The sequence below is a fragment of the Plasmodium reichenowi genome, chromosome 13 (assembly GCF_001601855.1).
Source record: "Plasmodium reichenowi strain SY57 chromosome 13, whole genome shotgun sequence".
Lineage (NCBI taxonomy): Eukaryota > Apicomplexa > Aconoidasida > Haemosporida > Plasmodiidae > Plasmodium > Plasmodium reichenowi.
This window is the reverse complement of record NC_033658.1, coordinates 378,276-389,513: the sequence shown is the minus strand read 5'-3', so window position 1 is coordinate 389,513 and position 11,238 is coordinate 378,276. Positions and strand designations below refer to the sequence as shown.

The 11,238-nt window shown below is 19.6% G+C and overlaps 4 protein-coding genes across 4 annotated transcripts in view; 2 read left to right on the top strand and 2 right to left on the bottom strand.

The window, feature by feature from the left end:
• Nucleotides 1–903: 903 nt before the first annotated feature.
• PRSY57_1308500 (H/ACA ribonucleoprotein complex subunit 1, putative) lies at nt 904–1,515 on the top strand (the record flags this gene model as incomplete). Its single annotated transcript, XM_012909021.1, has 1 exon — nt 904–1,515. One exon carries the CDS (start codon nt 904–906, stop codon nt 1,513–1,515), a length of 612 nt encoding a protein of 203 aa, XP_012764475.1.
• A 760-nt stretch (nt 1,516–2,275) lies between these two features.
• On the bottom strand, nt 2,276–6,133 carry PRSY57_1308400 (HORMA domain protein, putative; the record flags this gene model as incomplete). Its single annotated transcript, XM_012909020.2, has 1 exon — nt 2,276–6,133. One exon carries the CDS (start codon nt 6,131–6,133, stop codon nt 2,276–2,278), a length of 3,858 nt encoding a protein of 1,285 aa, XP_012764474.2.
• A 2,235-nt stretch (nt 6,134–8,368) lies between these two features.
• PRSY57_1308300 (U4/U6 small nuclear ribonucleoprotein PRP3, putative) lies at nt 8,369–10,510 on the top strand (the record flags this gene model as incomplete). The annotated part of the gene is made up of 1 exon (XM_012909019.2): nt 8,369–10,510. One exon carries the CDS (start codon nt 8,369–8,371, stop codon nt 10,508–10,510), a length of 2,142 nt encoding a protein of 713 aa, XP_012764473.2.
• Nucleotides 10,511–10,916: 406 nt separating this feature from the next.
• PRSY57_1308200 (protein phosphatase 2c-like protein, putative) overlaps nt 10,917–11,238 on the bottom strand; it is a gene marked incomplete at both ends in the record, with an annotated part of 3,339 nt that continues 3,017 nt past the window's right edge. Inside the window, one exon of the mRNA XM_012909018.2 lies at nt 10,917–10,948. Within this exon, the coding sequence (XP_012764472.2) occupies nt 10,917–10,948 (32 nt within the window). The remainder of the gene's footprint in view (nt 10,949–11,238) is intronic.

Here is an 11,238-nt window from a genome sequence, read left to right as displayed (position 1 = left end):
TTTTTTTATTATTTTTTAAATAAAAAAATTTTTATTTTTAAAAAAGGAAGGAAAAAAAAAAAAAAAAAAAAAAAAAAAAAAAAAAAAAAAAAAAAAAAAAAAAAAAATAGATATATATATATTATCCTATTGGATGCCTTTATATGTTATGTAAAATGTATTATTTATGTATAACAAATTTATACGCTGAAGAATATATTTTATGGCATATATTTAAAAGCCGAAAGGAGGAATAAAAAAATATTCAAATGAAGAACATATATATAACATATATATATATATATATATATATATATATATATATATATATATATGTATAATAATGTACAATACGCATATAAAAAAAATATTTTTATTTATTTATTTATATTATTTTATTTTATATTTTATTTTATTTTTTTGAAGGAACATATATAATAATTTCTATATTTTTTTTTTACATATAATTTATATATGAATATATTATGAGAATTATATGAATTGTTAAATGGCCTTCTTAAATTATAATATATATATAACATATATATATATAATATTTTTTTTTTTTTTATCGTGAATATATAACTTATTGATTAATCATATATATATTTAGAATAAATAGATATTAAAAATAAGTTTAAGAAAACAAAAAAAAAAAAAACATAAAATAAAATAAAAAAAATAAGGGATGTTATTTATTTAATGTATGTGAATATATATAGAATGTATTCATACTTATCCCCATATTGAAATATATAATATATAATATATATATATATATATTATATATGTTTATTTATTTAACTTTAAAAATATAAATATTAAATAACACCCTTATAGTAGTACCATTCATTCCATATATATTTATATAATAAAATTTTTTTTTTTTTTTTTTTTATATAAACAAAAGAAGAAAAAGAAAAGATGGGATTTTTTAAGAAGAACAAGAGGCAAAGCTTTAACAGAAATTATGAAGGAGAAGTTCAGTGCAATAATATAATTTTGGGAGGGACGTTTTATAAACATTGTGAAAATGATTTATTATTAAAAAATGAATTAGAGAACCTAGTTCCATATTTTAATGGAAGAATATTTTTAGAAAATAAAGAAGAAATTGGAAAGGTAGATGAAATTTTAGGACCTATAAACGAATTTTATTTTTCTGTTAAATTAAAAGAAGGTATTAGAGCTAAATCATTTTCAAGTGATACACATTTTTTTATCGACAAATCGCAAACGTTACCTTTAAGTAGATTCTTACCACAAGAAAAAAATTCACAAAGTCTTGTAAAAAAAAAAAAAAAGAAATCCAATAGAGACAAGAAAAAAAATAGTTTTAATCAAAATAATAAAAAACCAAACAATTATAATTTTAAAGGAAATAATAATAGAAATGACCATAATAATAGGAATGATCATAATAATAGGAATGATCATAATAATAGGAATGATCGTAATAATAGAAATAATAAAAACAGTTTTAGAAATAGATCAAACAGTAGTCGTAAATTTAATAATCAAAGAGGAAGATTTTAAAATATATATATATATATATATTAAATAATTTTAAAATGTCTATTTGTATATATATATATATATATTTTTATTTTTTTATTTTTATTTTTTTTTACCTGAACGGTTCAGGTAAAACTTTCATAATGTTCATGCAAAATAAAATATGACATTTTATTGTTTAATTATATTCTTATTTTTGTGTTGTATATATATATATATATATATATATATATATATATATATATATATATAGTTTCATTTTTTTATTTTTTTTGGTTTATCTTTTATTTAACACTTTGAGTGACATATGTATGTATATATATTCATCTATTTAGTATCATATTTTATTTCATTTGATGGTCTTAATAAAAAAAAAAAAAAAGGAAACTTCTCTTAACATAATTTTAATTTATCATATATTTTTTATATCATATATATATTCTCTTCTGTATATGTCATTTTTTTTTATGTTTAAAAAAAAAAAAAAAAAAAAAATTAAAAAAGATGCATGAGAAATTATGAACGGAAACGAAAACAATTAATATAATATGTATAATGAAGAAATTATATAAATTATAAGACGGAAAAGGATACAATGTGAAAATTAAAGAATGGATATATGATTAATGTATTTATTAAGATGTGTTTTATTCTGTTATATATGTTGGTAGGGATTATACCACACACACATACATACATACATACATACATACATACATACATACATACATATATACATATATATATATATATATGTGTGTATATAATCCCTTTGTTCTATTTATTTACTTACTTTATTTTTTTTTTCATTATCCTCTTCGTCGTTTGTCGAATTTGTAGTGGAGATAATATCACACTTTAGGACGTCTTTATTATTCTTTTTGTTAAATGTATTTTGCATTGGTATATATATATTACTTTCATATCCTTTATTTTTTATAAATTTTTCTTTAATTACATTTTCTTTAATAAGTCTATGTAGTAATGGTTTCGCCAGTAAAGGATATATACCAAGTCCTTTAGTAATAATATCTTTATTAACATATTTTGTTTTAATGCACATATTATGAACATCATTGTATAATTTTTGGATATCATTATTAATTTGGTCATCCTTATTATTAACAAGTTGTTGTTTATGTTGATGTGTATGATGATGTTGTTCATGTTTATGTTCATCTTCTTTATGTTCTTCTTCTTTGTGTTCTTGTTCTTTATGTTCTTCTTCTTTGTGTTCTTCTTCTTTGTGTTCATCTTCTTTATGTTCTTGTTCTTTATGTTCTTCTTCTTTGTGTTCATCTTCTTTATGTTCTTCTTCTTTGTGTTCATCTTCTTTATGTTCTTCTTCTTTATGTTCTTCTTTTTCTTCTTCTTCTTTATGTTCTTTTTCTTTTTGCTGCTGCCCTTTTGATATATTATTATTATAAATAACGTTGCAATAATTTTTATCTTGTATATTATTTAACAAATGGTCATGATTTGGTATAATAAATTTTTGGTCTTCCATATTTTGATTTATCTCATGATGGATTTTTTCTTTGTGATATGTATTTATATTTATAAGACCTTCTTGATTACATTCATTTTTATCAACAAATTTAAAAAGGCTATTTGCATTAGTTTTGATAATATTGTCATGTAGTAATTCTTCTAATATTTTATCTATTTCATATTGTGATACACTGGGGAATTTATTTTTAATTTTTGTCTTACTTAAAATTTTATATCTGGTAATATACAATCTAATTTTGTTTAACAATTTTTTTCTTCTTTCTTTTTTTGCATTAATCATTTTATCTATATTTTGATGATTCTTATAAGAGGAATTATTAACATGTGCATGATCCTCTTCATTATTATTATAACTATTATTATAATGGTCTATGTGCATAACATTAATTTCATTATTATTATTATTATTATTATTATTATCTATATCACTTTTATTATTATTATCATAATAATGGATACTCTTCTTTTTTTTTACATTATTAGACATGATAACATTTTGAATGTTCTCCATATTCCTATGTGAAGACATCAATCCATTGTGCTCATTAATGTTTTTAATATTTATATTACCATTATGTGTATATTGAGTTTCCTTAATATTATTGTGTATCATTTTATTAGCTTGAATATTATTTAAGTATGTAGCATTATTTGTTGCGTTCAACATTTGATCGTAATTTTTATTTGGAATATATGTAATAATTTTATTTCGATCTGGTAATATATGATTATGTTTATGTTTATTACTTCCATTAGTACTAACACTTGGTGTTCTTTCTCTTATTCTTAATCTTGTACCGGACCTTAGACGTGTAGTCATATCTTCTTTAACATTTATATGTTCTTTAATATTCACATCTTCTTTAATACTCATATGTTCTTTATTATTTAATAATATATTAGTTTTTTCTCGTTTCCTTGTTCTAGTGATAATTTTATTTTTTGTTTTTGAGGAAGTTCTTATTTTTGTAACATGTCCTGTGCTCACCTCGTTATCTTCTCCTACTCCTACTTCTTCTGGTCGTCTTCGTCTTCTTCTTCTTCGACTTCGTATTCTTCGTCTTTTACCTCTTCTGATATGTCTTATACTTTCTTCATGTATGTGATCATTAATATTTATATTTGTATTTAGCATAACATCTGAGTTTATTTTACCATTTCCTGGAAGGTTCATGTTTGTGTTTAAATTTTGATTTATCCTTGTTCTTGGTTGTATTGTTTTTCTTTTTCTCCTTCTTTGTTTGTTAAAGGAATGTGCTTTGTTAAAATGTCTATTCATTTTAAGTTGATTTAGGGGATTATATATATTGGGGTTATTCAAAGTGGGTTTGATATTTAATGTATCATCATAATAATCGTCATCATAATAATCGTCCTCATAATAATCGTCCTCATAATAATCGTCTTCTTCATCATAATAATCGTCTTCTTCATCATAATAATCATCTTCATCATCATAATAATCATCTTCATCATCATAATAATCGTCTTCATCATCATAATAATCGTCTTCATCATCATAATAATCATCAGAGTTACCATCTGGATAGTTATTACAATAATTTTTATCATCACAATATTGCTCATGATAATTATATTCGTCATTATAATGTTCTTCCATATTGCTATCGTCCTGATCAAATTTGTTACATTCTCCACATTTTACATATTCTCCGTATTCATCATTATCATCATTATCATCATCATCATCATCATCATCACCTTCACCATCTTCACCATCATCATAATCATCACCATCATCATTTGTTAAGGGAAATACCTCAGCTGCATTCTCATCACTCTTCACTACACGTTTATACTTTGTATTTTTTTCATACCTTTGAGTTCTTTCTATTTTTTTCAAGTGATGTGTATGTTTCTCAAAACCACGTTTGTAGTATAGTTCATCACGTTTAGACATTGCTATGTTTTGATTAATAAAATTGTTAGTAGTTGAATTTACAATAATAGAAAGGAAATGATGTCCTGTGTTTATTTTTCCTATATAATCTTCATTGGGTATATCTATAAATTTTAATAAATCATTATTATCAGGGGTTCTAAAATATGGAGGTTGATAATTATAAGGAACAATTTCATCATAATATAATAATTTCATAGATAGGTATGTACGTTCAGGTAGAGGTTCCAATGTTTGTGTAAGCAAAACTAAAGATCTTAACAATTCATATGTTTTATCTTTTGCTTGTTTTTTAAAAAGCAAATTATTTATTATTTTTTTTTCTTTATTTTTATTAAATAATCTTTCTTTTATACATTTAAGACGATTATAATTTATATAAGATTTTTTATTATCATTATGATTATTTACATAATAATTTTTATCGTGTTTATAATTTTGTGCATTCATAAAATGATTACCTTGAGGAGGGTATATATCGTTACAGTTTAATCGAAGGTTCTTTTCAGGTGGATATTCATTTCTTTTATTGTTTTGGGATTCGTATATGTTTTTATCTGGGCATACATCTTGTGATGCACCTTGTGATGCACCTTGTGGTATATCTTTTGATACATCTTGTGATACATCTTTTGATACACCTTGTGATATTTCTCCATTTTTATTTTCTTGATTATAATTAACAATATTGTGCTTAGTCTGTTCGTATACTGTGCCCCAATTATTATTATTATTATTATTATTATTATTATTATTATTATTGGTGTGATTATTATTACTTATAACATTACACATATAATTATTATGAGCATTAGAATACTGGTTAGATGTTTCTAAGGTGATGTCTATTTCATCTCCATTTTTATTATTATATGAAAAACTAAATTTATAACATTCAATTGTATTATCATATATGTCATTAATATCTAATATTAATATTCTTAAATATTCTTTTTCGATAGCTTCAAAAACTCCTTTCTCTAACCAATTTATAATCATATGTGCTTGTGGATTTATAGGTAAGAGCCTTTTTAATTTCAACTCGTTTATACATACTTCTTCATAAGCATTTTCTTCAAACAAATTCCTTAAGTACGTTACTAAACTTATTCCGAGTTTTACAATATTCTTTAACATGTTTATTGAATCGTTCTTTGTAAGAACCTCATTATGGGTATGTGTCCGAACGCTCATACGAGAAAGCATCTTTGAAGACAATAAAATTTATGTAAAAAAAAAAAAAATAATAAAAAAAAAATATTATATATGACAAATGAAATATAACAAATTAAAGAATTAATTTATTAAAAATAATAAGTAAATAAATAAATATATAAATAAATAAATAAATAAATATATAAATATATATATATATATATTTTTTTTTATTTATTCATAGATTTAGACGAGACAAAGATTTCGTGTTGAAGAGAAGGATGTACTAATATGTCACCTTATACAAATATGAAATTAATAATACATACCCACATAAAAAAAAAAAAAAAAAAAAAAAAAAAAATATATATATAAACACATATATATATATATATATATATATATATAATAGAAACTAAAAATTAAAAAATATGTCATATAAATTTTTTATATGTATATTTTTAAAATATTAAAATGTACATATATATATATATATATATATACTTGTTATGAATAAAAGACATATATAGTTTTTACTAATATGTTTTTATAATTTATTAAAAAAATGTTACAACAAAAAAGATATATAAATATATTTGATTTTATTATTTCAAATTAATTTACACACTTCATACTAAAAGACAGTGATATAAAGTTACATTTCATAATTTAAAGAAATAAGAAAAAGCAAAAGAACAAATTAATCATTTAATATAAAACATATAAAAGGTGACATATAAGAAAAAAAAAAAAACAAATAAATAATATGTATATAACATAAACAATCAATAATATATATATATATATAAATATAAATATAAATATAAATATATATATATATATATATATTATTTATAATGACACACTAGAACATATTTTAAAAAGTTACATTTTTATTTAATAAATGTTATATGTATTTATGTATATATATATATAAACATATAAATAAATAAATATATATAATATTTATATATATATATATATATATATATATATATATATATATATATATATATATATATATATTTATATATATATATTTATATATTTATATATATATATTTATATTTATAATAATTTATATATAAGAAATCCTTTGCCTCCTTTCATTTAGTAAAAAAAAAAAATAAAAATAAAATAATAATAATAATAGAATGATTATGCAAGGATAAATAGTGTATTACCCAATTTTACCAAAAAAAAAAAAAAAAATAATAATAATAATAAAATAATTATATATTAAACACAAAATAAACATAAGATAAATATAAAAAAAATATTTTTATTTCAAATTATTATTATATTATTTCTTTAAATGTATAAAAGTAGAAGTATACTTTTTTTGGTTACATAAAAAAAAATAAGGGTATTATATATATATATATATATATAATATAATATATATATATGCATACAATAATATGTATTATATATATATATAATATATATGTTTTTTTTTTTACCTTTTAGTAAATACATACATTGATATATATCATTAGAGAATAATTACCTTGGCAAAAAAAAAAAAAAAAAAAAAAAAAAAAATATAAATATATATATATATATATTAAATATTTTATCCATAATATGTTTGAATATATATATATATATTATATATATATATATATATATCTATATTTTTTTCTTTTTTTTTATAAATAGATCCTATTAATATATTATTATTATAATATTATACATTATAAATATCCTTATACGTATAGATTTTCTGATGTAATAATATATATTAAAATATATATTATTTTATATATATATTGAAATTTTTTTAATATATATATTTAAAAAAAAAAAATTCACTATGGAGATATGTTTATTTTAACATATTTATATTTCTTTTTCTTATTCATTTAGTTATTATATATAATATTCAATAATAAATAAATATTCTATGTAATATGTCATATAATATTTGTGGCAAGAAAAAATAGAAAAAATGAAAGAAAAAAGAAAATTTTAATTTTTTTTTTTAAAAATATGTAGAGACGTAAAGAATGAATTGATATTATTTGGAAGCTGTTGGACGAAAGTATACATATATATATAAAATATATGCATATTTATTTATTTCTATTTATTTATTTATTTCTATTTATTTATTTATATTTATTTATTTATTTCTATTTGTTTATTTCTATTTATTTATTTCTATTTATTTATTTATATTTATTTCTATTTATTTATGTTTGGTATAGTTGATCACGTGTATTATTTCCCCATATTAAATATTTACTTTTATATTTATTTTAATATTTTTTTTGTTTGTACTAAATGGATGATGTTAAGAAAAGAAGGCGGTCGAGGTGGGGGGATGTGGAAAATAAAGAAGAAAATAAAGAAGAAAAGAAAGAAGGAGATATAAATAAAGATAGTAATAATATAGATATATTATTAAATAAAAGTAGTGATTTTGCAATAAATAAGAATAATAATATTATGAATATGCCATTATCATCACCATCGATTTCATATAATAATTTAACTAATCCTTTATTATCTTCTAATATACATTTGAATATTTTAAAAGCTACGGAGGCAGCTAGATTAGCTATAGAAAGGGTAAAGAGAGCTAGTCGATTTAAAGAAAATAATAATATAAATAAGAATGTAAGAAGACTTGAATTTACTCCTAAACCTTTAATGTTTGATGATCAAGGTAGAGAAGTTGATGCTGAAGGTAATGTTATAAATATTAAACCTGTAACATTTTCAACATTAAAAGTAAATATGAATAAATTAGATGAAGATAATATGGTGAAAAAAAAAAATGATATAATTATAAATAGTGATTTAAATATTGGTAGTACAAATAATATTATAAATAACGATAATCCTTTATGGTTCGATGCAAGAATACAAAATGTGTCTAAAAGAAAACAAAAAAAAAAAAAAGCATTTTTCAATTTTATAACTCCAGGGTCTCTTATTAAACAAGCATGTAATAAACATTATAATAATAAAGCATTAATGAATTTTGATTTAAAGAAAATTATAGAAGAAAAAAAAAGAGTACAATCTTTTCAAGAGCTGTCTCTAAACTTTTTAAATAATAATATAAATGAAAATATAAACCCTAATATGATTCACATACCTAAGAAAGAACAGTTAGGCTCAAAAATTGAAACATGGGATAATAACGAAAGATATGATATTTTAGAAACATGGGATAATGTGTTATTTAATTTGATAGAACCTACCCATTTAGAGAAAGAAAAGAATGTAGATTTAATAAATGAATTTATTAAAAAACAAAAAGAAAGATGGGAAACAAAATATCTTATAGATAATGAATTAAGTAATATTGATAATAATACAAATGTTGTAAATAATAATTTAAGTACTCATATATTATCTCATGAGGAACATATAAAATTAAACCAAGTTTTAAAAAAAGTTCATGTATTATTATTATTAAAAGCTAATAAAAAAAAAAGGAGAAAATATAAAAATAACATATATAGTCTTATAGTTAATAATTCTTTGTATTCCATAAATCTAAATTGTATTAAACATTATATTGAACATCCAGTGTCTTTGAATGAAGATGAAAATTATGATGATGACAAATATTTGATACATATGTTTTTAACACCACAGGAAAGAAAAAAATTAAGAAAAAGAAAAAGACAAGAAAAAGAAAGAGAGAAGCAAGATAAAATAAGAATAGGATTAATGCCTCCTCCACCACCTAAGATGAAATTATCAAACTTAATGAGAGTTATGGGAGATAGCGCATTAACTCAACCATCTAGAACAGAATATGCTGTCAGAAAACAAATGAAAGAAAGAGAATTAAAACATTTTGAAGATAATCAAAAAAGAAAACTCAAACCAGAAGAAAGAAGCAAAAAAAAAATGAATAAATGGAAATCCAATTCAGATGAAGAAAATGATGTTCTCTTAATATATATTACAAATTTATCTAATAAAAAACATATTTTTAAAATCGATATAAATGCACAACAATTACATTTAACAGGTGTATGTTTCATGACAGTATTGTATAATTTTATAATTGTAGAAGGAAAACATGTTTCCATAGAAAGATATAAAAGATTGATTTTTAGAAGAATCAAATGGAACGAAGATGTATACGATGATGAAGAAAATCAAAATCAAGAAAGTCATATAATAAATACAAATGTACAACATGAACAAAATGAACAAGAGTTATATACTGTTAATAATAGCATCACCATGAACCCTGATAATAATAATGATAATAATACATATAATCAACATTCACAATGTAGTTTAATATGGAATGGTGTTGTAAAAAAAAAAAATTTTAAGAATTGGAAAATGATTGTTGCGAAAACAGAAATGGAAGTAACAGATTATCTCAGCCAACATGACGCTTTACATTATTATCATATCATAAAAAAACACCGATCCGTTCTTGAGCATATTTAAAAATTTGGGTTAAGAAAAAAAAAAAAAATAAATAATAATAATAATAATAATAAATATGTTATATATATATATATATATATATATACATATATATTTATATGTGTTATTTTTTTATGTAATAATGTTTTCATTTTTTTCAATTTTTAAAAAAATACAAAAAGGTATAAATAAATAAATATATATATATATATATATATATTTTTTTTTTTTTTTTTTTTTTTTTTATTTATTTATATTTTGTTTTAAATTCCTCTATTTGATTAAACATTATAAAATTTAAAAATTAAAACAAATAATAATAAATTCAAAAAAAAAAAAAAAAAAGAAGAAAATAAAATAAAAATAAATATATACACATATATAAAGATATATTGACGTATACCATTGTGTAATGCTTTCTACATGTTTACGTTAAAAATATAAAATTACCAAGGTCATCTGGAAAAGGTAAAAAGGGAAAGGAAAATAAAATATTAGGAATAAGAAAAAAGGTGCATATATTTTGTATATATTATATATATGTGTAATATATTAAAAAATAATAAAAAAATAAATAAATATATATATATATATATATATGTATCTATTTTTTTTTTTTTTTTTTTTTTTTTTTTTTTTTTATTTTTATTTTTTTTTTTTTTTTTTTCTTTTTTTTTTTTTTTTTTTTTTTTTTTTTTTTAATAAAAAAAAATAAAAAAAAAAATATTTATTTTTATTATTTTTAACAA